The sequence below is a fragment of the Hyla sarda genome, chromosome 5, assembly GCF_029499605.1.
Source record: "Hyla sarda isolate aHylSar1 chromosome 5, aHylSar1.hap1, whole genome shotgun sequence".
NCBI classification, from domain to species: domain Eukaryota; kingdom Metazoa; phylum Chordata; class Amphibia; order Anura; family Hylidae; genus Hyla; species Hyla sarda.
The window spans coordinates 278,891,243-278,918,821 of record NC_079193.1 but is presented as its reverse complement, the minus strand read 5'-3'; the positions used below and the strand labels follow the sequence as shown (position 1 = coordinate 278,918,821).

The 27,579-nt window shown below is 41.9% G+C and overlaps 1 protein-coding gene across 6 annotated transcripts; it reads left to right on the top strand.

The window, feature by feature from the left end:
• On the top strand, window positions 1-26,490 carry LOC130274037 (maternal DNA replication licensing factor mcm3). Of its 6 annotated transcripts, none has more exons than XM_056521791.1 (17): window positions 2-582; window positions 3,229-3,341; window positions 7,240-7,448; window positions 7,929-8,059; window positions 9,168-9,406; window positions 14,204-14,312; window positions 14,396-14,549; window positions 14,631-14,762; window positions 14,909-15,117; window positions 18,811-18,985; window positions 21,422-21,545; window positions 21,723-21,876; window positions 22,887-23,027; window positions 23,225-23,298; window positions 23,680-23,768; window positions 24,316-24,400; window positions 24,742-25,398. In XM_056521791.1, the coding sequence occupies exons 1-17, from the start codon at window positions 505-507 to the stop codon at window positions 24,758-24,760; spliced, it is 2,235 nt and encodes a 744-aa protein (XP_056377766.1). In that variant the 5' UTR covers window positions 2-504; the 3' UTR covers window positions 24,761-25,398. The 6 variants fall into 6 exon arrangements, with proteins under 6 accessions (XP_056377767.1, XP_056377766.1, XP_056377764.1 ...); XM_056521789.1 differs by lacking the exon at window positions 24,742-25,398 and adding an exon at window positions 26,217-26,490 and having other exon boundaries at window positions 4-582; XM_056521790.1 differs by lacking the exons at window positions 2-582; window positions 24,742-25,398 and adding exons at window positions 628-779; window positions 26,217-26,490.
• The last annotated feature ends 1,089 nt before the right edge of the window (window positions 26,491-27,579 follow it).

Below are 27,579 nucleotides of genomic sequence, written 5' to 3'. Positions count from 1 at the left end.
GTTACATCTATTTAAAAGGGTACTCCACTGCCCCAGTGTTCAGATCATTTAGTTCCGCTACGCCACCTCAATGCAAGTCTCAATGTAAAAAATAAATAAATACCGTGAAATACCGTGATACTTTAGAAAAATATTGTGATACTCATTTTTGGTCATATCGCCCAGCACTAATAACAGGCTGCCAGGGCATGCTGGGAGTTGTAGTTTTTCAACAGTTGAGAGCTACTGGTGGAGGAAGTGTCCTATGACATAACAGAAAATATTAGGGCTCATAGAGAGTGTACATAGTGTAGAAGCCCTCTATGCCGCCCATGTATAATCTCAGAAGCCTCCTGCCCGTGCACCCATAACACCCAAACACACGCACCCCTCTACCTAAACTACCATCGTTGCGTTGTGTTCATTTATCCATTCACAGAGTTGAGGGCGGGGCCCGCTGCGTTGTCACGTGACGGCGCGGCTTTATATTGAGGGGGCGGAGCAAGTGAGAGGTCTGCAGAGGCGATGGATTTCCAAGGCGGGATGGAGGACCAGGAGCAGCGCGAGGCGCAGAGGGATTACCTCGACTTCCTGGATGATGATGTGCGAAGCTTTAGTGAGATCTGCAGCGCCACCTGGTGGTGATTGTGTGTTGTCACGGTTTATCCCGCCGGAGTGGGCACTAAACACGGGGTGTTCCGTGTTATGGTCGTTCGGCGTCTTTACACCCAGTATACAATCTGTATTGCGTTTTTTCAGCGTTTATGATGCTGTTTTCCTGCAATTTTTCTGTGATTTTGGTGAGATTGCCGCAATAATTGAGCTATTCTGCAGATATTTGCACAATCACATTAATCCTTTAAACTCTTAAGGACAGAAGTCCTAGGACTGATAAGTCTTAGGACAGTGTTTCCCAACAAGGGTGCCTCCAGCTGTTGCAAAACTACAGCCGTTGTCTGTCCGAGCATGCTGGGAGTTGTAGTTTTGCAACAGCTGGAGGCACCCAGGTTGAGAAACCCTTTCATAGGCCATGTTTTCCAACCAGTAGCTCTTCAGCTGTTGCAAAACTACAACACTTTGTAACTTTTGGGGGCTTCCGCTTCTACGCATGGCACTTGTCGGGAAAAAGGACACTGTAGGTCCATACAACTAAAATGACATCCAACTTGTATAGGTTTGATTTAGTTTTACTTCTTTTAAAAAACTATTACTTTTTGTACGAAATGTCGTATATTTAAAATTGTCATCTTCTGACCCCTATAACTTTAATTTTTCCATATACGGGGATGTGTGTGAGGGCTAATTTTTTGCGCTGTGATCTCTAGTTTTTATTGGTACACTTTTTTTTTTTTTTTTTTTTTTTTTACCGTGTTTCCCCGAAAATAGTACCTACCCCAAAAATAAGCTCTAGCTGGATTATCGGGGTGGGCTGCAATATAAGCCCTACCCCGAAAATAAGACCTAGACCAGTGGTCTCCAACCTGCAGACCTCCAGATGTTGCAAATGTTTGCAACATCTGGAGGTCTGCAGGTTGAAGACCACTGACCTAGACAATGCCCAGGCTGCAAATATTAAAAAACAAGCTTTAACTTACCTTTGTCCTCCGTTCCCCCCGTTGTTAAGGAACCGGCCTCCCTGTCCTCCGCTGTTCTTGCTGCTTCCTGGTGTTGGGACGTCACAGAGCCTTCAGCCTATCACCGGCCACAGCGATGTCCCACCTCTACCGATGATAGGCTGAGCCCACTGTGATGTAAGAAGCGCCATGTTGTTCAATGTGCATACTGTAAATAAATAAGCCCTACTCTGAAAATAGGCCCTAGTGTGTTTTTTGTGGCTAAATTTAAGACCCAGTCCTATTTTCGGATAAACACGGTATTTGTTGGTGGTTGTTTTTTTTGTATACAGAGTGACCAAAAATACAAAATTCTGGATTATATATATATATATTTTTTTTTTTAAATGGGAAAAGGGGGTGGGATTTTACACGATGGTCTAGTCAGGGGACTATAGTAGGGGACTATACCATGCAATCATTAAATTGCATACGCTGTTCAATGCTATGCCAAAGCATAGCATTGATCAGTGTTTTTGGTGCTCGATTGCTACAGGCTGCTGAGGCTTCCTGGCGCACCGGTTGGATGGCAAGGAGGCAGGTAAGGGCTCCGCTTTGTTCTATTTTAGATGCCATGGTCAACTTTGGCATCTAATAGTTAATGCTGGGCATCACTGTGATCGGTGATTTCTGGCATTAGCATCTGAGCCCACGTCATAGAAGGGGAGTGGGCGCAGGGCATACATGTATGCCCGGCGTCCTTTAAGGGGTACTCCGGCCCTAATAAATCTTATCCCATATCCAAAGGATAGGGCAGATGATGTGATTGCAGGGGTCTCGCCGCTGGGGACCCCCGCAATTTGTCATTCCGCACCCACCTTTGTGAGCTCTCCGGCCGTCACCCCCCCCCCCCTCCCATAGACTTGCATTGAGGGGCGGAGCATTATGTCAAGATACTCCGGCCCCGTGGTCGTAGCGCTTCACACTCAGCGCTGTGGAGAGCTCACAAAGGTGGGTGTGGAATAAAAGATAAGATGTCTTGGGGCTGGAGTACCCCTTTAAGGTGTTAAATAGCACCATTCTTGGAGCAGTTTTGCTGAAATCACAGGAATAACACTGACAAAACGTGGCCTAGTCATTTGGCTTTTACAGTAGTATTTACTGCCAGTGATCTGGTTTTGACTAGTGCACAAACATATCTAGAGCTGCTAACAGCTCCTCAAGTTTTGGTTGGTAAATGCTACTTTAGGCTATGGCCCCATGTAGCACTAACGCAGTGTATTTCACGCTGTGCAAAATGGGCTACACCGAGGGAAATATGCTGCGTATTCTGCACTCAGCATACACACAGGGTTAGCCGGTGGCAGCCTTGTGTGTTCAGTGAGGTTTGGGGGTGGCGTTGGGCACCGGCACACCTGTGATGCATGGCCCTTTCCCCAAACCTCACTGAACACAGGGCTGCCGTGTATGATTAGTGCTACGTCGGACACTAACCTTAAACCAAACCACGTATGTTGCAAAACTACAACTCTTAGCATGCCCAGACAGCCGTTGGCTGTCTGGGCATGCTAGGAGTTGTAGTTTTGCAACATGTAAACGGCAATTACCATGAATGACTGAGGCGGGAATGCCCTTATTAGTATCTACATGCGGTGTACCACAATTTACAAGAGTGATGTCTCCTTTATGATTGCAGCAAGATCAAGGCGTTTACCATGGGAAAGTAAGAGACATGATTGCCGCAAATGAGCACCGTTTAATTGTCAACCTGAACGAGCTGAGGCGTAAAAATGAGCGCAGAGCAAATATGTAAGTGTTTAATGTCCGGATGGTTCCTGTTGACTTGAATGGGGGCTGTCGGAGATCCCATAGTTAAGTGCTGCGGAATCTGTAGGTGCTATATAAATAAATAAAATAAATAAGCAGACAAAAAAATGCATTCGTTATTATTTCCCCCCCCCTTCCATATAACAGAGCTAAACGGCAGTGTGAAAGGGGCCGTAGACCTAGTAAAAATTACACGAATGCAATAATTTCTGTAAAGGTTTTTTTTTTTTTTTTTTTTTTTTTTTTTTTTTTTTTAACCGCCTGGGAATCCATCAGAATCATGAATTGCATTCTCATCTGATGACATCGCAATGACACGTTGTAGTAATAAAAAAAAATTGAAATGACATGTTGTCTCAATAGGTGACCATGGTGGTCATTTGTAAATGCACAGGGGAGGTTATTTTAGAAGAAATATTATTCCTGGGAGTTCCTAAAAGGGATTTCAGCCCCCAGGAAAAATCCTAAAGGGAGTCAGGGTGGCAAAGAAAATATTAAAGAAATGCGTACTCGCCAGACCTGATCCACTGCCATTCTCATGATCCAACCACTGCTTTCTTGTGATGCATTGGCCTCACAGCAATTGCCAGAAACTGTTCAAAGGCACCAAAAAGCAGCAGCAGCAGTGACCAGTAAAGACCAGGATCGATGGAATGGCAGCAGGGGATCAGGGCAAATAAGTATTGCTTCTTTTATTTCGTTTATTTTTAAAACTTCTACTCAATTTTTAAATTTGTTTTCCTTTGGCTAGAATACCCCTTTGAGCTAGCAATACATTTAAGTTAGTCTAATAAACATTTGGGCAATAACGAACAGCTACCTTTCCCATACACTTTAGAGCGGGGTAGGCAACCTTTTGGTAGTGCTGAGCGATTTTGCTTGGTGTCAGCAATATGGGTGTGGGTGGGGTTTGTGGGGGTCTGTGGGTGGGGTTTGCTGTGGGTCTGGCTAGTCGCAGTTTTGTTTTTTTCTTTCAGAATTGTCCCTATATATTGTTCTCACTGTGCTTTTAACTCAGAACTGTGTAATACAGACCCCAGAATCAAGCTCCACAAATTTGGTGGAGTTTATTCCATTCCAAATAGTGTTAGCGTAGGCTATGTTTCAGCGACCTGTTCTTGCCTTTTACTTTGTTAAAGGGGTTATCCACCATAAGGTGATTTTAGTACGTACCTGGCAGGCAGTAATGGACATGCTTAGGAAGGATCTGTACTTGTCTTGTGGCTAAATAGTTATGTCATGAGATTACCATAACACTGTGGCTAGCTTTTTGTGAACTTGTATTTCCTGTTTGACTTATGTTTTTTTGACTACAAATCCCACAATGCCATTTTCCTCCCTCTCACACGTCAGCCACCCCACCCATTGAAACAAAAGACCTGTGGTTTTCAATCAGGGTGCCTACTGCTGTTGCATTAGTTGCAGATTGATCCCTCCACCCATTGAAGCAGACAGGTTCCCTGTCATCAGCTGACTAGTGAGTCAGGTCTCGGCCGCATTGCAAGCTGGGAAAAATCTGAGACAGCAGTCATTTTGTATGCTGGCAAAAATAAATAGTGAGGTGAAAATCACATAAGAATTGTGAGAAAAACGTCACACACGTACAGACACTATTATGAACTACACTAACTTTACAGCCCCTGTAGCCAGGGACGTGCACACATAGGAGTGAAAGGGGTCTGGAGCCCCTGCCCTTTTAATCACATGCCCTTCTAGTGCCCTCACAATAGGAGCTGCAGACTCAGGGTGACAGGTGCAGTAAAAAGAATCCATTGCTGGGGAGCTGTATGGGGTTTAATGGAGGGTGCTGTGCCCTCCCTGCAGCAAGAGGGCACCACTCACCTTGTCATTATCGGCTATTTCTTTGTTCCTCTCCACATGGAGGAGACAGGAGCAGAGGAGGCAGAGAGAAGTCCCGCCCACAGCATGTCCCGCCCACAGCATGTCCCGGCCACAAACTTCAGTCTATGCAGAGGGGGATGGGTGCTTACTGTAAGTGATTGTGCATATATGTGAGTGATTGTATGTCAGTGTGTCTGGTGTATATGTCTGTGTGTGTGTATCTTTATGTATGTGCCGGTGCAGAGAGGGATGGCTGGGGCATTAGTGTAAGTGGCTGTGTATATATGTGAGTGATTGTATGTCAGTGTGAGGTGTATATATGTGTGTGTGTATCTCTATGTATGTGCCTGTGCAGAGAGGGATGGCTGGGGCCTTAGTGTAAGTGATTGTGTATATATGTACTGTATGTATGTCAGTGTGAGGTGTATATAGGTTTGTGTGTGTGTGTGTGTGTGTATATCTCTATGTATGTGCCTATATATGTGAGCAAGTGAATCTGTGTGTATATACTGTATACATGAGCAAGTGAATCTATGTATGTGTATATTACCTATGTACTGTATGTGTCTTTATGTTATGTGCTTGTATGTAATGTATGAAGCACATTATTAAGGAATTATTGGAGGAATGTAAGCACAGTATATAGAGAATTTATGGAAGCACAGAATATATTTCATTATATTGGAACATTATATTTTTTATGTATGCTGGCACTGTGTATAGATCCTTAGGGTGCGTTCACATGTGCCTGTTTTTGCTGCAGATCTGCTGCAGATTTTGCTTCCCAATGACAATGGGAAGAGAAATCTGATAAAGCAAATCTGCAGCAGAAAATACACACGTGTGAACGCACCCTTAGTGGTGGCACAGTATAGTTAAATAATAGTGGCACAGTATATAGTTCATTAATGGTGGCACAGTATATAGGGAATTAATAGATGAATGGTGGCACAGTATATAGTTCATTAAGGGGGTACGGTATATAATTAAAGAGAAACTGACAGGCTGTTTACTCGCACTAAACCCAATACACTAGGTTACAGTGCATGTATACAAAAATTAGTCTTCCCGTTTTCTAGGTATTGCCCCACATTGCTAGTATGCAAAGTCAGTCTTGTGCGCAATGGAGGCGGAGCTTCCCTGCCTCCATCCTGTATGCTGTGCTATGCCTGGCCGTCTTTGTATAATTCTTTTTTTGCCAGCTCTTATATATTGTAGCATGTAAGCATATATTAGTGTGGTGTCCATCTCTTCAGTGTAAGAACCAGAGCTGTGTGGAGATTCCTGCATAAAGTGGGTGCTGGATGATTGGTGATGGGTGCTGGGTGATTGGTGATGGGTGCTGGGTACAGTGCACGTTCTGTTATATAGAGCTCAGGTGGGGGATAGGAATGTCAAGGAGGCCTGGCCGGAGGTCCACAGTGTCCCTGGGCCACAGCCCATTAAGTCTGGCAGACGTTTTTTAAATTATGAAAAGTGCCCTCTTTTTTTTACTTGAGCCCCTGCCCTTCAAAATGTCTGTGCACTTCCCTGCCTGTGGCATAGTCAAATAAATAAAAAAAATTCCTGGAATACCCCTTTAAGCATGAGAGGCGATGAAACGTAGCCTGCTCTGTAACACTGTTTGGAATGGGATAAGCTCCAATGAATTCTGCACTTTATACTTTGGTTTGCTGAGATTTTCATTGGATGTAGGGAGGTAGCTATGCAAGTAGGTAGGTAAGTAGATATGGAGGTAAGTTCATAGGTAGGTAGCCAGTTAGGTAAGTGGGTAGCTATGTATGTAAAGTTTAGAGGGTCATCCAGTCCCACTGAAATACAGTAGTTTAGCCAACATTAATATGTCCAGCTGTTCAGTATATAACCCTATGCCTTCACTCTATTGTAGGGTGTTTATATTTAAAAAAACAAAAAAAAAACATTTTTTATTAACCTTTATCACCAAACCACCATATAGTTTGGATATGTATTGTGAATATTAATATTGATACCATCAGTTTCTATGGGACTTTGTGATTAACTGGATATTTTATTGTAGATTGCTAAATAATGCATTTGGAGAGGTTATTGCATTTCAAAGAGCCTTAAAGGATTTGGTAGCTTCCATTGATGCAACATATGCAAAACAGTTTGAAGAGTTCGGCGTTGGATTTGAAGGCAGTTTTGGAGCAAAGCATGTGTCCCCCCGTACACTGACAGCAGGTTACTTGGGAAATCTCATCTGTGTTGAAGGAATTGTTACAAAATGTAAGAGTTGCTGTCATGTTAGTCTCCTCTTTGTTTTCATGACCTTTATGGGTCTCTGCCCTGGGAACCTCAATGATCACAATTTTGTAGTGTTTCTAGTTCATCTGAAATACAAATGTTAGTGATAGAAAATCTCTAAATCCCAAGGTGCAGGTATTGGACTGTAAAGCAGTGCGGTTCAGTTGACTGTTGTGTATCGCCGCGTCTTTCACATACCTAGTTGGCTTATTCACTAAGGAACATATCTTTCCTTCTAATGCAAACGGTCTGCTCTCCTTTACCCCCATTCCTGTTTAGTGTACACCCTGTAACAGACTCTGTTCCTACTTTGAAATTCAGCACCTCACATAGATGGAGGGGTAGAGGTCAATTCCTAGCTAGTGTACAAAAGATTACATTATATTATTTACTAATATGTTTAATATATTACAGTTGAAAAAAGGTTCATTATCAGAAATCCCTTTTATAAAATCCTTATAGGTTCCTTGGTCCGACCTAAGGTCATGCGAAGTGTCCATTATTGTCCAGCAACAAAGAAGACGCTGGAAAGGAAATATACTGATCTCACAACATTGGAGGCATTTCCATCTACTGCCATTTACCCCACCAAAGTTGGTTTTCTTTTCATTTTATTTAATTCTTTTGAAAAATATAATTTAATATTATTTTTAGAGAATGTTCACATGTGGCAGATACACTGCAGATTTGTTGTGGATTTTGACTTCCTTTTATTGAAGTTAAAGGATTACTCCGCACCCCTAGACATCTTATCCCCTATACAAAGGATAGGGGAGAAGATGTCAGATCGCCGGGGTCCTGCTGCTGGGGACCCCCGGGATCTCAGCTGCAGCACTCATCTGTACGGCTTCCACCTCACACCGGCAACGCTGGAGGCTTCGGATCCCGACCACAATGGCGGAAGAGCGTGACGTCAAGACTCCGCCCCGTGTAACGTCACTGCAAGTCAATGGGAGGGGGCGTGAGGGACCTCACATAGACTTGCATTGAGGGGGCGGGCGTGACGTCATGCTCTTCCGCCATTGTGGTCGGGATCCGAAGCCTCCAGCTTTGCCGGTGTGAGGTGGAAGCCGTACAGGTGGGTGCTGCAGCCGAGATCCCAGGGGGCCCCAGCAGCGGGACCCTGGCGATCTGACATTTTATCCCTTATCCTTTGTATAGGGGATAAGATGTCTAGGGGTGCAGAGTACCCCTTTAAAGGAAATCTGTCACCAGTGTCTCCTGCACTAACCTGTCGGTACTGACAGGTAGTGCAGATGACACTGATTACAACGGTACTCACCTTGTCCCATTCCGTGGCAGGGATCCCCAATGTCCGTTAGCTTCGGCTCTGGGCCTGGATTGGGGCATGGGCAGAGCTTAGTGACGTCACCGCTGCTGTTCTCTAGAAGTGGGACCCAGCAGAGAACAGCAGCGGTAACATCCGCCCATGCCTCAAGCTGCTGCTCTCTGCTGGGTCTCGCTGCTAGAGAACAGCGGTGACATCACTAAGCTCCGCCCATGCCCCAAGCCAGGCCAAGAGCTTAAACTAACGGACAAGATTACCAGAGATCCCCTGCATGGAACAGGACAAGGTAAGCAACTGACAGGTTAGTATAGGGTGACATTGGTGACAGATTTCCTTTAAATGGGAAATCCACAAGAAATGTGCAGTGTATCTACCAGATGGGAGCACGCCCTTGATAGTCTACACTTTCTCAGGATGAAGAAAACAATCCACTTGAGACAGAATATGGGCTGAGCACGTACAAAGATCATCAAACTGTGAGCATACAAGAAATGCCGGAGAGAGCTCCTGCCGGACAGCTGCCTCGTTCTGTTGATATCATTGCAGATGATGATTTGGTGGACAAATGTAAACCGGGAGACAGAGTCCAGATAGTTGGGATATACCGCTGTTTACCATCCAAGCAGGGAGGATTTACATCCGGCACATTCAGGTAGAAGATGTTTTGTTTTACTATCTGGGAAATCAACATCTGTCACTTTAAGGGAATGTATTGCCTACATTTTTTTTCTGTTAGCCAGATATTAAAACCATTTTTTTTTCTCTAATCAGTTTCTATATTCTTATTGTAAGGGTTTTTTGTACATTTATTATGGGGGCTGCCATATTGCCTGAGCTGCTGTTAGCAGCATTTAGAGAGATGCTTTACAGCAGGACATATAGAAATAGACAAGAATAGACAGGACCTGTCCCATTCCCATAAACTGAAGACTCTACTGAGCATTCTCTCTAAACTTTTCAGAGGTCATTCTACGTGAAGCGGGGGGGGGGGGGGGGGGGGGGGAGGGGCTGATCTCTGTACTTCTTGTCTGCTCGAAGGGCCTTAATGGGAAATTATCTGGACAGAACAGGAAGTCTCCAGTTTAGTTTTAGCTCTGCAGGATTATTTTAAAATATAGTCAAAATGCTAATTCAGAAAAATAAATTATTTAAAAATATGGTTAACATAAAAATAGTTGCTCAGTTTTTTGAGGACCCATTCCCTTAACCCCTTAAGGACCCTTGACGTATGCATACGTCATGACACCCTGGTACTTAAGGACCCATGAGGTACGCGGACGTCATGGAGAATTCCGGCCCCCGCCGCACATCGGGTGGGGATCGGACCTGGATGCCTGCTGAAATCATTCAGCAGGCATCCCGTGCAAAGGCCCAGGGTGGTCATTAGACCCCCCCCCATGCCGGCGATCGCGGCAAATCGCAAGTGAATTCACACTTGCGATTTGCGCGATTCCAGGTCATTACGGGTCTATGGCGACCCGGAATAGAAGGGCGATCGTGGGTGTCCATGACACCCACAATCCCCCTGAAGGGATAGGAGTGAGGTGGCAGGGGTGGCACCCCTCCTATCCCTGCTATTGGTGGTCTAGACGCGACCACAAATAGCAGATCGGGGGCGGGGGGGGTTAACTTTCGTTTTCCTCGTCCTGCCCACCCACAATAGGCGGGGCAGGATGGGGAATCCCGTCAGGGACCGGCGCCGAAGATCCACTTACCGATCTGGAGGCTGCGAGCGACGGAGATTGGCGGGCGGCGATGACGTGCGGCTGGATCCTAGCGACATCTGGAGGGTACAGTCTGAGACCACTAGATAGTGGTCTCTAACTGTAGCCCTCCAGATGTTGCAAAACTACAACTCCCAGCATGCCCAGACAGCTGTTTGGGCATGCTGGAATATGTAGTTTTGCAACAGCTGGAGGTCAACAGTTTGAGACCACTATCTAGTGGTCTCTAAACTGTATCCCTCCAGATCTTGCAAAACTACAACTCCTAGCATGCCCAAACAGCTGTTTGCTTTCCGGGCATGCTGGGATTTGTAGTTTTGCAACAGCTGGAGGACCACAGTTTGGAGATCACTTTGCAGTGGTCTCTAAAACTGTAGCCCTCCAGATGTTGCAAAACTGCAAATCCCAGCAGGCCCAAACAGCTGTCTTGGCATGCTGGGAGTTGTAGTTGCGTACCTCCAGCTGTTGCATAACTACATCTCCCAGCATGCCCTTTGGTGATCAGTACATGCTGGGAGTTGTAGTTTTGCAACAGCTGGAGGCACACTAGTTGGAAAATACTGAGTAAGGCTGGGTTCACACCACGTTTTCTTAAATACGGCTCCCGTATACGGTTTGGAGGAGGGGGCGGGGCTTAATCGCGGCGCCCGCACTCAGCCGTATTCGGGAACCGTATTTAATGCAAGTCTATGAGCCGACCGGAGTGAACCGCAGCCTCCGGTCGGCTTCGTTTTCGGCCGTATGCGACCGCAGGCAAAAGCATGCCCCCAGCTGTTGCAAAACTACAACTCCCAGCATGCACGGTCTGTCAGTAAATGCTGGGAGTTGTGGTTTTGAAACAGCTGGAGGTTTGCCCCCCCCCCCCAGGTGAACGTACAGGGTACATTCACACGGGCAGGTTTACAGTAAGTTTCTTGCTTCAAGTTTGGGCTGCGGCAAATTTTTTGCCGCAGTGCAAACTCCTAGCGGGAAACTCGCTGGAGCACACCAGTGCGTACGTACCCTAAAAACACTACACTAACACATAATAGAGTAAAACACTACATATATACACCCCCTTACACTGTCCCGTCCCCCCCCCCCCCCAATAAAAATTAAAATAAGGGCAGTGTTTCCAAAACGGAGCCTCCAGCTGTTGCAAAACAACAACTCCCAGCATTTCTGGACAGCCACTGACTGTCCAGGCATGCTGGGAGTTTAGCAACAGCTGGAGGCACCCTGTTTGGGAATCACTGGCATTGAATACCCCTATGTCCACCCCTATGCAATCCCTAATTTAGTCCTCAAATGTGCATGGCGCTCTCTCACTTCAGAGAGGAAACAGTTTAGGGCCACATATCGGGTATCTCCGTAATCGGGAGAAATTGCACTACAAATTTTGGGGGGCTTTTTCTCCTTTTACCCCTTATGAAAAGGACAAGTTGGGGGCTACACCAGCTTGTTAGTGTAAAAAAAAAAAAAAAAAAATTTAAAAAAATTTATTTTACACTAACATGCTGGTATTGCCCCATACTTTTTATTTTCACAAGCGTTAAAAAAGGGGGTAAAAAAAAATTTGTAACGCAACTTCTCCTGAGTACAGAAATACCCCATATGTGGTCGTAAAATGCTCTGAGGGTGCACAACAAGGCTCAGGAGTGAGAGCGCACCATGTACATTTGAGGCCTAAATTGGTGGTTTGCACAGGGGTGGCCGATTTTACAGCGGTTCTGACAAACGCAAAAAAATAAATACCCACATGTGACCCCATTTTGGAAACTACACCCCTCACGGAATGTAATAAGGGGTATAGTGAGCATTAACACCCCACAGGTGTCTGACAGATTTTTGGAACAGTGGTACGTGAAAATGAAAAATAAAATTTTTCATTTGTACAGCTCACTGTTCCAAAGATCTGTCAAACGCCAGTGGGGTGTAAATACTCACTGCACCCCTTATTAAATTCTGTGAGGGGTGTAGTTTCCAAAATGGGGTCACATGTGGGGGGTCCACTGTTCTGGCACCACGGGGGGCTTTGTAAACGCACATGGCCCCTGACTTCCATTCCAAAATTTTTTTTTCCCAAAAGCTCAATGGCGCTCCTTCTCTTCTTAGCATTGTAGTGCGCCAGCAGAGCACTTGATGTCCACACATGGGGTATTTCCATACTCGGAAGAGATGGGGTTTCAAATTTTGGGGGGCATTTTGTCCTATTACACCTTGTAAAAATTTAAAATTTGAGGGAAAACCAGCATTTTAGTGGAAAAAAAAATAATCATTTACACATCCAACTTTCACGAAAAGTCATCAAACACATGTGGGGTGTTAAGGCTCACTGGACTCCTTGTTACGTGCCTTGAGGGGTGTAGTTTCCAAAATAGTATGCCATGTGGGCTTTTTTGCTGTCCTGGCACCATAGGGGCTTCCTAAATGCAACATGCCCCCCAAAAACCATTTCAGCAAATTTTGCTTTTCAAAAGCTAAATGTGACTCCTTCTCTTCTGAGCATTGTAGTTTGCCCGCAAAGCATTTTACGTCGTAACATGGGGTATTTCTATACTCTGAAGAGATGGGGTTACAAATTTTGGTGGTCATTTTGTCCTATTATCCCTTGTAAAAAAAAAAAAATTAATTTGAGGGAAAAGTAGCATTTTAGTGAAAAGAAAAAAATAATTTTCACATCCAACTTTACTGAAAAGTCGTCAAACACCTGTGGGGTGTTAAGGCTCACTGGACCTCTTGTTACGTGCCTTGAGGGGTGTCGTTTCCAAAATAGTATGCCATGTGGTTTATTTGCTGTTCTGGCACCATAGGGGCTTCCTAAATGTGACATGCCCCCCAAAAACCATTTCAGAAAAACTCTCTCTCCAAAATCCCTTTGTCGCTCCTTCCCTTCTGAGCCCTCTACTGCGCCCACCGAACACTTTACATACACATATGAGGTATTTCCTTACTCGAGAGAAATTGTGTTACACATTTTAGGAAGAGTTCTCTCCTTTTACCCCTTGTAAAATTTCAATAACTGGGTCTACAAGAACATGCGAGTGTAAAAAATGAAGATTTTGAATTTTCTCCAATTTGCTGCTATTCCTGTGAAACACCTAAAGGGTTAACAAACCTTTTGAATGTCATTTTGAATACTTTGAGGGGTGCAGTTTTTATAATGGGGTCATTTGTGGGGTATTTCTAATAAGAATGCCCTTCAAATCCACTTCAAAACAGAACTGGTCCCAGAAAAATTTCGATTTTTAAAATTTTGTGAAAAATCGGAAAATTGCTGCTATACTTTGAAGCCCTCTGATGTCTTCCAAAAGTAAAAACATATGTATATGTTAATTAATATATAATTTATTTGGAATATTCATTTTTCTTATAAGCAGAGAGCTTCAAAGTTAAAAAGAAATTCAAAATTTTCAATTTTTTCATCAAATTTTGGAATTTTTCACCAAGAAATGATAAAAGTATCGACAAAATTTTACCACTAACATAAAGTAGAATATGTCACGAAAAAACTTTCTCGGAATCAGAATGAAAGGTAAAAGCATCCCAGAGTTATTATTGTTTAAAGTGACAGTGGTCAGATGGGCAAAAAATGTGTCCTAAAGTGAAAATTGGCTGGGTCCTTAAGGGGTTAAAGAAACCTTACAGGAGTTTAATGTAGTAGTACACGTCTGTTCTGTGTGCAGAGGCCTGTTAATGACAAACAATTGGGGATTTTTTAATTGCTGCTTTTTTTTTACTTTTAGAACAATAATGTTGGCTAATAATATCAAAATGATGAGCAAAGAAATTGCCCCAACCTTTTCTGCTGACGATGTTGCCAAAATCAAGAAATTTTGCAAAGTTAATTCTAGGGTAAGATTTAAGAGATTTTTAACTTTACGCAGCTAAAACTTTTTTTGTAGTCAGTCTTTTTTCTTCCACGGCTCTGATTTTAGGATATTTTTGACAAGTTAAGCAAGTCATTGGCACCAAGCATTCATGGCCATGATTATATTAAGAAAGCAATTTTATGTATGCTCCTTGGAGGAAATGAGAAAGTTCTTGAGAATGGAACTCGCATAAGAGGAGATATTAATGTACTCCTTATAGGTAAAGACTATTCTGGAATTTGCAGTAAATTGTTTGTACATTTTTACACTTTGTATATACATTTTATTCTGAATTTTCCAGGAGACCCATCTGTTGCCAAGTCCCAACTGCTGCGATATGTGTTGCACACAGCTCCAAGAGCCATACCCACCACTGGTAGGGGATCCTCTGGAGTAGGGTTAACAGCTGCTGTGACAACTGATCAAGAAACGGGTAAGTTACTGTAATCTCTTGCATCCACAATAGTGAAGTCACTTGGTATTATCATTCATGCACTGCATCCAATCCACTTATGATCCACATTAGTTTTGAAACCTAGCTTTCTAAATGCTGACAATGTCTTATTATCCATTCTGTAGGTGAGAGGCGTCTTGAGGCCGGTGCTATGGTACTGGCAGATAGAGGTGTTGTCTGTATTGATGAGTTTGACAAAATGTCTGACATGGACAGAACTGCTATACATGAAGTCATGGAACAAGGTCGCGTGACAATAGCAAAAGCTGGTATCCAAGCAAGACTAAATGCCCGATGCAGTGTTCTGGCTGCAGCAAATCCGGTTTACGGAAGGGTATGTGTTAAGAAAATGCGTTTTTCAACTGTGCACACAGAAATTGAATGCATCTTTTGCCATGTGCATTTCCTTTTTAGTGATTCCCATAACATGACACTATCACTGACAATTCAACACAATGTATCGATAGCTTCAATTTCCAAACCATTAACAACCACTTATGAAGCTAGTATAACAATTTATTAGTCTTAAAAACCTTATTAAAACATGATTCTCAAAGCACTAGTTACATTAAAGAAACAAAAGTATAATTCTCCAATGATGAACACCTGTATATCCCTACGCGTTTCCCCGTGTATCTGATAGTATACAGCGGTTCATCAGGGGATTTTTATATTCAGTAATAAGATAATACAAAAAGATTAGGGATTCTTTAAAAAGTATACAAATATATGGAGCGAAGTATGCATAAAGAGCACAAGTCTAATAGGATATGCTAACAATGACAATAGCTGGACAGTCACGGCAGAAAAAAAGAGAACATGAAACGCTTGTTGTGCCCCTGATTAAGGGCCTTGAAGCCTTGCTTGTAGCGTACTTTCTGGCTGTAGGTTCTGTCGATGCTATTGGGTTAAGCTATTAGATAACATTACTCTCAAAGATCAAATGATCCAAGGCGGGCTATATATCTCAGCACTCAGCATCTCTATGTACAAAGCAAATCCCTGATGCAAAAGACTGAAGATACACGACACCTGTAGCCTGGATCGGCGGCTGCGGTGTCATGTATCTACAGTCTTTTGCATCAGGGATTTGCTTTGTATATGGAGCTACTCTGACATGGCAGGAAGAGTAAATAAGAATTACATCACTCTTTACCTTTAGGTGTAGATGTACCCTCTGGATATTAATAACTGTGTCGTAGAGGACCATCGAGTTTCTTTAGGGTATAATATTTGAAATAGAATACAGAAATTGGGGCTCAGAGTCATGAATATTAGGATAACGTATGTTTGTTTGTTTTTCAGTATATAATGTATAAAGTTAGTATACTTGTGAACTGTGAATGACAGGGCCCTTGTGAATCAACAAACACAAAATGGTTGTTCAATGGTTAATGCAATAAAATTAGAATCATGGCAAATAAAAAGGGTTATTACAATAAAATATGGCTTTTAAAACACATAAAATAATCCTTTGTGTCCACACATAGGAATGAAAGCAATGGTTTAGCGATCTGTGTAAATGCAGTGATTTCTCTGATATTTTTGTTTCACTATTTCCACAATTATTTTGTATCCGGTTAGAATAAATGGTAAATGTCTTGAATAAAGAATGCAGCTATTTGTGCAAAGTTAGTTAGTGGCAATTGTATCAATTGACTTTAGAATGTAACAAATCTGGATCCTCTATGCAGAGGGCAGTGTTAAGTTCAATAAGAACAGCGCTTTAAAAGTGTAGTCAGAATGGTTACCTTCTGTAGATGGCGCTGATCACTGGATGAGTCCCTGGGCAGAGGGTGCGCTGCTAGAGACTCGGCCTTTTCAGGTGTGCAGCGTCAGCAGTGGGCTTGGATTGTTTGTGGTTGAAGCTGGACGCGTTTCAGGTCCTCAGGACCTTTCTTTAGCAGCTTACATATGTTTAGCTGCTGAAGAAAGGTCCTAAGGAGGATCTGAAACACGTCCAGCTTCAACCACAAACAATCCAAGTGCCACATCAACCTTTTCCACAAGAATATAACAGAACCGCTGCAGTATCCACGGACTGAGACCATTGCTGCCGCTGCACATCTGAGACTGCAGAGTCTCTAGCAGCGCACCCTCTGCCCAGGGACTGGGACTCGTCCGGCGATCAGCGCAATCTACAGAAGGTACCCATTCTGACAACACTTTTAAAGCGCTGTTCTTATTGAACTTAACACTGCCGCTGCACAATTGGGAGACGGCTGTGTCTCCAACAGGGAGCCCTCTGGATAGAGGATCCAGATTTGTTACATTCTAAATTCAATTGATACAATTGCCACTAACTTTGCACAAATCGCTGCATTCTTTATTCAAGACATTTACTATTTATTCTAACGGGATACAAAATGTGGAAATGGCGAACCAAGACTGAGAAATCACAGAATTTTTACAAATCACTAAACCATTGCTTTCATTCCTATAGATGTGTGGACACTTATTTAAAGGATTATTTTATGTGTTTTAAAAGCCATATATTATTGTAATAACCCTTTTTATTTGCCATGAGTCTAATTTTATTGTATTAACCATTGAACAACCATTTTGTGTTTCTGTTGATTCACAAAGGCCCTGTGATTCACAGTTCACAAGTATATTAACTTTATACATTATATACTGAAATAAACATACGTTACCTAATATTCACACCTCTGAGCCCCAATTTCTGTATTCTATTTCACATTTTTTGGCACTGTTGGGTATAGGAGGTGTTTGGGCAGCTCGAGTCTCAGGTTGCCAGGTCAATAGGAGCCTCTCTACTTCTTGTAATATGGTTCCCACACACCTGGTGGGGCCTGAGGATACTATCCTGCTGAGATATATAGCCCGCCTTTGATCATTTGATCTTTTTGAGGGTAATGTCATCTGATAACTTAACCCAATAGCATCGACAGGACCTACAGCCAGAAAGGGGTACACCAAGCGTTTCATGTTCGTTTTTTTCTGCCATGACTGTCCAGCTATTGTCATTGTTCGCATATCCTATTAGACTTGTGCTCTTTATCCATACTTGGCTCCATATATTTGTTTACTTTTTGAAGAATCACTGATCTTTTTGTATTTTTACTGTATATAAAAATCCCCTGATGAACCGCTGTATACTATCAGATACACGGGGAAACGCATAGGGATATGCAGGTGTTCATCATTGGAGAATTATACTTTTGTTTCCTTAATGTAACTAGTGTTTTGAGAATCAGGTTTTAATAAGGTTTTTAAGACTTTAATAAATTGTTATACTAGCTTCATAAGTTGTTGTTGTTAATGGTTCCCATAACATGACCCTTCGAGATTGCTTTTTGACCAGACGTAAGTGCAATTAAGTACCTTAACAATTATTTATAAAAAAGTGCATGTAAGGCTGGGTTCACATCAGCGTCTGGAGCAACGTTTGCTGATTAAGTTATGACCTGCATGTCAGTTTTTTTTTTTTTTTTTTTTTTTTTTTTTTTCGGAGCTAGAATCGTGTAAAATAATGGGCATCAAACATACAAACATAAACCCTGATGGACCCCAATTACAGTGAATGAGGTTCCGTTTATGCCGTTGTCAAAACCTCCGTCCCAGCCCTATTATCAGCTGTTGCAACAGAGCTCCACAACACTGATGTGAGCATAGCCCTAAAGGGGTTCTCCACCCCTAGGCATCTAATTCCCTATCCTAAGGATAGGGGATAAGATGTCTGATCGCGGGGGTCCCCTGCAATCTCCCTGCTGCACCTGGCATTTGTTTAGAGCGTCCGGTGGTGCGCCAGAGGTTTATGACGGCATGGCCACGCCCCCTCTATGCAAGTCTATGGGAGGGGGCGTGATGTCCATAACGCCCCCTCCCATAGACTTGCATTGAGGGGGCATCACCGTGACGTCACGAGCCTCCGTCCCACATCGCCAGTCATCCAAACACACTCTCCAGGGAATGCAGATTTTGTTTATAGTTCTTTCTATGTTCTCTTCATTGTTTGACTTAATGTATGGCAATATCTTTGTATTAATGGTTTTGGCTTTTACAGTATGATCAGTATAAGACACCAATGGAAAACATTGGCCTACAAGACTCTTTGCTTTCAAGATTTGATTTGCTTTTTATTGTTCTGGATCAAATGGATGCAGACCATGATCGTGAGATAGCAGACCATGTGTTGAGGATACACAGATACAGAACACCTGGGGAGCAGGACGGATATGGTATGATGTCATAGCTGTATGTTTACTGTGGTAGATTTCGAACAGTGCTTTGTTACATTTAGAACAAATACTGTTGATGATTAGTCACGAATTGCAGACATTTGTATTCAATGTAGCTGTACAGACTGTCCAAATATATAGCTCACACTTTTCAGCTTTGAGCTGGGAAATTAGACCCCCTTTCTCTAATCTGAGGGCCCCATTAAGCCTATGGACAGGTTCATGTGTGCATATTTTGCTTCACATTTTTTCTACTTTCTTAAAAACTCATTTTTTTAGCTTATTCCTTTAGGATTGGTGATGGGTAAACCTTATTGGGGTCCCTGAGTGCCCCCTCCATGGTACATTGTTGTTTCTAATGTTCTTAATTTCAGGGCATGGCACCAGAGCACGGCTATTGGACAGCCATAGAACTAGAGTTGAGGATAAACTTACGTCAATGGAAAGTTCTTTCAGCAGATGTCTAATTTTATATATTTAGCTTAACCCCCTAGAGTATGCAGGGTGTTCTTTTACTACTGCGGTGTGTACAATCTACAAAGCAAGCGCAGGAGCTGCTATCAGCAGATGCCATCCATTAACCCTTTAGATGCCACGATTAATATTGACCATGGCATCTAAAGCAGGTGCATGGCTTTGGGGGCACTCATCCAATCACCCTCAGCACAATTGCAGGGTATAATGAATGAAAATGGCAGCTAGAGATCTGCCGTTTGGCAGGCTATGCAAGTGGATCCCCGATAATACTGATCATTGCTACGCCAGTACCACCTTTGGGATGCAGTACATACATTTTCCTCCCGGTGTATGAAGTGTGCTCAGGAGCTCAGCACGTCATAGCGGGATACTCCCGGCTGCTATCAGCAGCTGGGATCCATGGCTGCTGATAACTAGCATTAACTCTTTAGATGACATGATCAAAGTTAACCGCAAAAAACTAATCTGGGCAGTAAAATCAGCGGGTTCTTATCAGCTGAGAGTACAGGCAAAGGGTCTCCTACCTGCCTCCATTCTGTCTGATCAGTGTTCCAATAGTGTAGGCAGCCTAAACAGCCTGGAGCAATGAACCACTGATAACTGATCAATGCTTTGTATGCTGTTTTGCTAAATATGCATATTTCACCAGAACAAGAGCGAGATGGGGCTGACAGGACAGATGGGTAAACTTAATCTGTTTCATTAGCATTAAAAGCCCTGAATTACTTTTTATATTAAAGCATTTAGTCCTCTTAAGGCCCATGGACAGTGAGGAAACACTGCTCTGAATTTCGATCGGAATCAGCTTGCACCAGCCTCCCATTAACTTCAGTGGGAATCTGCTGCACTGTTCGCATTTCTAGATTCCACCCAAAAATAAACATGGCCTTTTCAGAGCTGATGCTGCCAAAAGAAAGAACATGTTTAGTCTTCTGGCGAAATCCGTTCTGAAAAGCCTATTTGTCAATGGGACGGTTTCCTGACAGTTTCCATGCAAAATAAGCACTGATACTTGGAGTCATGGATCTGCTGAGAAAATTCCTCACTGAATTTCATCAGTGTGCATGGGCCCTTTAGGATTCACTCATTTAATTACATTAATATCTGAAGATCCTGTATGTGAGAATGTACCCTTAGTTAGTTGTCAGGCCTGGTCTCCAACAGTTGCCTATTATCGCTAAGGAAAACCCCTTAAATAGTCACTTAAAGCGGTTATCCACCATAAGGTGATTTTAGTACGTACCTGGCAGACAGTAATGGACATGCTTAGGAAGGATCTGCTCTTGTCTTGGGGCTAAATGGCTATGTTGTGAGATTACCATAACACTGTGGCTAGCTTTTTGTGAACTGGTATTTCCTGTTTGACTTTTTTTTTTTTTTTTGCCTACAAATCCCATATTCAATTTTCCTCCCTCCTATCAGCCACCCCACCCATTAAAACACAAATGAGCTGCATCCATTGAAAGACCTGTGGTTTTCAATCAAGGTGCCTACAGCTGTTACATTAGTTGCAGATTCTCTCTCCCACCAAGTGATCACTCCACCCATTGAAGCAGACAGGCTCCCTGTCATCAGCTGACTGGTCAGGTCTTGGCCTCTTTGCAACCTGGGAAAAATCTGAGACAAGTAATTTTGTATGCTGTTAAAAATAAATAGAAGCACTGTAGGAGACATCAAAGCGATGTTTAGGCTGTCTCGCACAGCAATTGTCAAGCAACAAATGTTAGTGTCAGGTATAAAAAGGTGGGCAATATAATCAATATTACATAGTTATATAAAATTACATTAAATACAGTGTCAGTGATTAAGATTATTCTGAAGGTTCAGGCTCAGTATATATAAATATATATAATTTATGTGTGTGTGTATATTTTTTAACTGGGCTGCTTCTTTAATGACACATGCTGTTGTGATGTTGTGACAATTGTAAATTTCTTAGCTTTTTTTTTTTCCTCTTAGCATTGCCTCTTGGATGCAGTGTTGAGATTTTTGCAACTGATGATCCGAATGCTACAAATGTGACTGATCAGGAGTTGCAGATTTATGAGAAACATGATAATCTGCTGCACGGACCACGGAAAAAGTAATTCTTCTCCTTAGAATTCACCCTCCAAGTTTTAGACGGCATATTATCTTTTGAAAATCGCTATAATCTGTATAATTTTCTGTAGTCTAAATTGAAATGATATGAATGTTGATACTTCACAATGACCTACACATTATATATTACATGTTGTGATTAGTTTTTTCTTGTTCAAAGCAAATCTAAAATTGTAAGCATGCAGTTCATACGAAAATATATCCATGTCGCTAAACTGATAAAGCCTGTTCTGACTGCTGAGGCGGCTGATCACATCTCTCAAGAATATGCCAAACTCCGGAGCCATGATGAGATAAACAATGACCGGGCTAGGGTATGTACATTTGTCAGAACTGATGTGTTACTAATATGCACTGCTGTGTGGTTTGTTTTTCTGTGAACTAGTTTTTGGAACCTTTTTTCAGAAACTGATAGACTGCAAACAGCCCTTTTATATGTACAAGGTAATTCTCCTTCGTTTGAAGTTTTGTAGTCTTTGAGGCACATTTTGGCATTTTGCATTGTAGTATCCTATAGGAGTTAAGTGTTTGAGGGCAAGAATTTGAGTGGAAGCTTGTCATTAAACCTAAACCTGAATTAAAGGTAGGTCTTCATACCAACATAATCATAGCCATCTGGGTGGGCAATCTTCTCATTCTGTTGGCTGAACTACAAAGTCCTAACCAAATCTACTGATCTTTTATTCCAGTGTACTAGAGGACAGCAATATCCAGTATTCTAAATATTTTCACAGGTTGTATAGGGTACATAACCTTTTCCTTTTGTCAGTTCTCGTTCGGCCATTACACGCTAGTGTTGAGCGTCCTATTTCTCTTTACTTATATTTTAGTCCAGTGATGACCGTGACAATTATGTAGGTGGGTACTAGATTTCGAGATGGAATGCTAGTAAACTTCTGTCAAAGGGTTTGGTGATGCTGATTAGGACAGATACAACATTGTCAAGTGTGACGAGAAGCCAATTCCGATCCCTCTGGGCAGGGTGCACGACCACATTCTCTGCAACTGGAAAAAGACTGCAACTGGAAAATCTTCAAGAAAATCTGAAGCCTTTTTCCAATTGTCAAATGTAATTTAGACCCTTTCTTCAGTTAACTCTTAAAGGGGTACTCTACCCCTTGACATCTTATCCCCTATTCAAAAGATTAGGGGGTAAGAAGTCTGATCACGGGGGTCACGCCATTGGATAGGGGATAAGATGTCTAGGGGTGGAGTACCCCTTTAATTTTTAAAAACAAATAATCAAATGGACCATTCTGTGGCCTTTTGTTATGGTTGTACTTTTCCAGTCATTTGAATAAGTATTCTTGTGATCTTCCTCTAGACTATGCCGGTTACTGCTAGAGCCCTCGAAACTATGATCCGATTGTCTACTGCTCATGCTAAAGTCAGAATGAGTAAAACCATTGATCGCTTGGATGCAGACATGGCCCTGGAACTTGTTCAGTTTGCATATTTTAAAAAGGTTTGTAGAAGGAATATCCAGACAAATGCCTGTGACATTAAGCTTTTGTGCAATCCTTTTGTCTTTCTGGTATTGTGACATTCTAGTTTAATCCGATTAGCCCTTATGTATTTTTATGTCAGGGGAAATGCCCTATAAATAATAAAAGTATTCATACTGATGCCTTCAGTCCTTATAACATAACATCTATTTATTAGATATTACCAAAGGAGAAAAAAGTGGAAAAAGATCCAGAGATGAGTCAAGAGACACCAAGCCAAGAGGGAATAAGGTACTTATGTGAAGGTCTGATTATTCTGAATTGATAAGATGCTAAGCACTATTGGGCACACTTTTTGCACCAGGTTTCTGGCACACTTTAAACTACGTTTGCTGTCTGACACTTATCAAGTGTTTGCGCAACTTTTTGCCACATTTGTAGGTTTTTTATTTTTTTGGCTTAAGTAGATAGTTTTGTGTTGTGGGCTTTTAGGCACATGTAGAGTATGATAATATTATTTTGTTTAACATTTGCATAGATCACGCAATAATATCTAAAAATGAAACTTTTGTGAAGGAGTAAGGGCAAACTGAAGTGGAAGGGGAGGGGGGGGGGGAGGGGGGGTCCAAATGATAGATTCCTCTAATGTAATGGTGTAATGTGATATTTCAGAAAAAGTTCAAGACATGGTGGTAAAATGTCTGACACTCAAGATTCAGAGGATCCGTATGCCTTCAGCCAGGATGGCAGTCAGAAGGAGTGTAAGTATATCCAACTCTAGTAGCATGATTGAAATGGTAAAGGTTATAGTCTGGTTTCCAGGACAAGCATGATGAAGTATAGCCTCAGGTTATCAAAAGTCCATGTTAGAACCAAAGGTCCAAGTATTTATAACAAATATGCAATTGGGCTTGGTAAAATTGATCAAAGGTGCTTAAACTATGTTCTTGGAACTGGTGTTGGTCGAAGCTCATGACTTATTGTGCTGTATACATAACCAACCGGGAGCTAATTTGTTGCTGAATTGCATTTATTTTGTATTGTATTTTTATTGCACAAAAATGTTGAACTCTAGAGCTTTAAATTGTGTGTGTATATATATATATATATATATATATATATATATATATATATATATATATATATATATATATATATATTGCATATACAGCTATGTATGGTGTTACAGGGCCTGTCCCTTTTATTTATACTCTGTTTTACTCTATATTTTACACTCAAAATGCATTATTGGATTCAAAAGGTGGTTATCAAGTTTTTTCATTTGCTTATTTTTTTTTTCTCCTATAGCTTATTCTCAGAGTGAAAGAGCTCCAAGGAAAATTTCTGAAAGTCAGGGAGGAATAGATGCAAAGGGTTCATTGAGTCAAAAGAGGTAAAAAATTAACTAATGTTGTAGTGTCTAATGACCAAAATAAGTAGAAATGTCTTGTGTAAAACAATAGAATGTCTTGCACCTGCAGACTTTGCAGTATCACTAGATGTACTACTTTAGACTGAAAGTTACACAGATTGAATGCAAAACAGTCATATTTCTGTCTTAAATTTAACTTCCTGAAAAGTCAGTACCATGTTTAGTTTAATTGGGCACTGCCAGATACAATAACTTTTGAAATGTTATAAAGCATGCAAAAGCAATGTTTTGCAATTGCTTTTATCAGAATTTTTTTCCAGTATTTCATACTGAAAAATTCAGTTAAAAAATATGGCCACTAGGGGTCCCCCTGCCTCCTGAGACACATACCAGTCCTGCAGTGACAAGTGGTTGACAAGCCATGAACACCATGAGGTCCAGAGCTGCTGTTGCACTCTGCCGTCTGAGTCAGCAGAGTGAGGAAGAGTCATCAGTGAGGAGAAGAGAGGGATACGCCTCCTGCATGGGCAGAAACCTCATTGAGCAATGATGGCAAGTAAAGGTAATTCTGAGGGAAATATAGGTTGGAGATGCATAAAACTTAGATGTACATGATCAGGATGAGGTACTGGGAAGCAAATTGGCTGCCTAAAATATGCAGCAAAGTATGGAACATGTGACCCTAGCTTTAAAGGTTCAAGAGGAATTATTTTTTTTTCAAATAAACTGGTGCTAGAAGGTAACATTTTGAAATTGCCTTTTTATTTAAAAGGAAATTTTATTCCCCAGAGGAAGCCATGTAGTTCTTTCCACATCAATAGTGTCCCTGATAACCTCTTATTTGTGTGGAGAACTTTCCAGAGAAAATAATGCAAAATATTTTTGGATATACTGTTTGTTTGAACCCTAATATTGGTATTGTACACTTTAGAATTGATGATGCATAAATCAGCTTATTCTCTCCAAACATAGGGGCCAATTACGATAGTAGAATAAATAAACAAACATACATATCATAAAAATCAGACCTAGAAGATAAGGCACCAAGGTACACATACAGAAAATGGGGGGGGGGGGGGGGGGGGGTGAGGATGTTAGCTGGAATTTCATGGAGTACAGGATAACAATATCAATACAATGGATATACAGTGTGAATATACTGATAGAAGCAGCACTCACAGGTAAATAGTATCTTGCACACACTGGTAAATGATCACAGTATAAAACAGAGATAAACAGGCAATACTGAGTACTAGCAAAACCTCACATAGGCCACATTATAAAAGATTCCTGCCTTAAACCACCTCACCTCCTTACCCACGAATGTACGTTTTCGCTACTGCTTCGACAGTATTGCCTGTTTTATAACTTGATATAGTGTTATGAGAAATTTCAGAATAATGAATGAATTCATGTAAATCTAAGTGATCATGAGGGTGGTCCTAGTCAGTCACTGACCGCTATCTGTGTGTAAGTGTGTATATAGAGAGCTGTCAATCACTTAGCAAGACCGTCCTTATGACTACTTGGCCCAGAATGAGTTTTACAAGAAAATAAAAACTCCTTCTGAATCTTGATTTACTTAAACTTTATAATCGGTCTGCACAGCCCCTGCTTAATAAAATGCTACCCTCTGACTAGACTGTACTTGTAATGGAAGATGATCCCTTTAACAGATGTAGTGATGTACAGCTATATACTGCTGAGTGACTCTTTGCATAGCTGATGTATAATAACTGATTATTATATTTTGTGGGCTATTATATTTTTTGGGCTTCAATTTCGGCTCTTCCGATCATACAATATGTGCTGCTTATGTAATATTTTTCCTCCACAGGATAAAAGAATTTAAAGCCGCTCTATTAAAAGCATTTAAGAGCACCCGCTCCCAGTCTGTTGGTGTTAATCAGTTGTTGGATCTGATCAATAAAGGGAATCATGATCCATTTGCGCTATCTGAAGTAAAGGAAGCGCTGAATAACATGCAAAATGACAACCAAGTCATGTTGGCCGATGATGTGGTATTCCTAATTTAAACATGTCCAAATCCTTACAAATTTTTGTATTGTAAATTATATACTTGGTGTATTTATGGCAAAAATAAAATGTTAAAGCTGGTACATTGTATTTTATTTAAACAAAACGGGACACTATATACCCCTCAATGATCCATGACCTTTATTTTTGTCGGGGCAGTTCTGGGGTGTATGGAACGGGCTTGGGACCAGAGTCTGCTCCATATCCTGCGACTTTCAGCTGCTTTTAGCAGCTTCCTGTATAGAGCAATCTCTGTGTTGGCTAGTTAACCATATAAATGCAGCAGACGGTGGTATTTAAACAGCCTTACAGAATGTCTTTGATGGTGCAGTGGGTCAGATCATCTCCTGATGTGATTGTGGTGAGCTGATCTGTTGTCATGGTAGCCTGGGGTTGAGGTGCTCTATTGTTACAGGCTCCAATAGGCTTGCTGTATCCGTAACAATCTAATAGATCAATGCAGTACATATATTTTGCGTTGATATTTTAAGCAATCCAATGTTTGCTTATACATGTCCCCTAGAGTGACTTAAATGGGGTACTCCGCCCCTAGACATCTTAAGGGGATAAGATGTCATTGCGGGGGACCCCATGATCTCGGCTGCGGCACCCTGCCATCATAATGCACAGAATGAATTCTCTGTGCCCGATGACGGAGCCAGAGCATCATGACGACATGGCTCTGCCCCCTCATGACCTCACAATCTGCCTCAATAAAAGTCTAAGGGATGGCATGGTGATAGTCACGCTGCCCTCCCATAGACATGCGTTAAGGGGCGGGCTGTGGAGTCATGAGGGGGCGGAGCCATGACATCACAATGCTCCGGCCCCTGTATCGCCCGTAATCTGGCACAGAATGAATTTGCTCTGTGCAGTGATGAAGGCAGGGTGCAACAGCCGATATTGCGGGGGTCTCCAGCATCAGGACCCCTGCGATCAGAAAACTTATCCCCTATCCATTTAAGTTTAAAATAAAAAAATTGAGCCTCAATAGCTGTCAAATGAACACTCATCCATTGATCCCTGCAGTTTTAAACATCTTCCCTCCATGTGATACCTAAAATATTTATTAATCAAATTTACTAAAAACTTCCATACTCCAGGAAAAAGCCCTAAAATCTTGGCCTGTAGGTGTCTCACTTCACTGCAATCGGCTATGCACG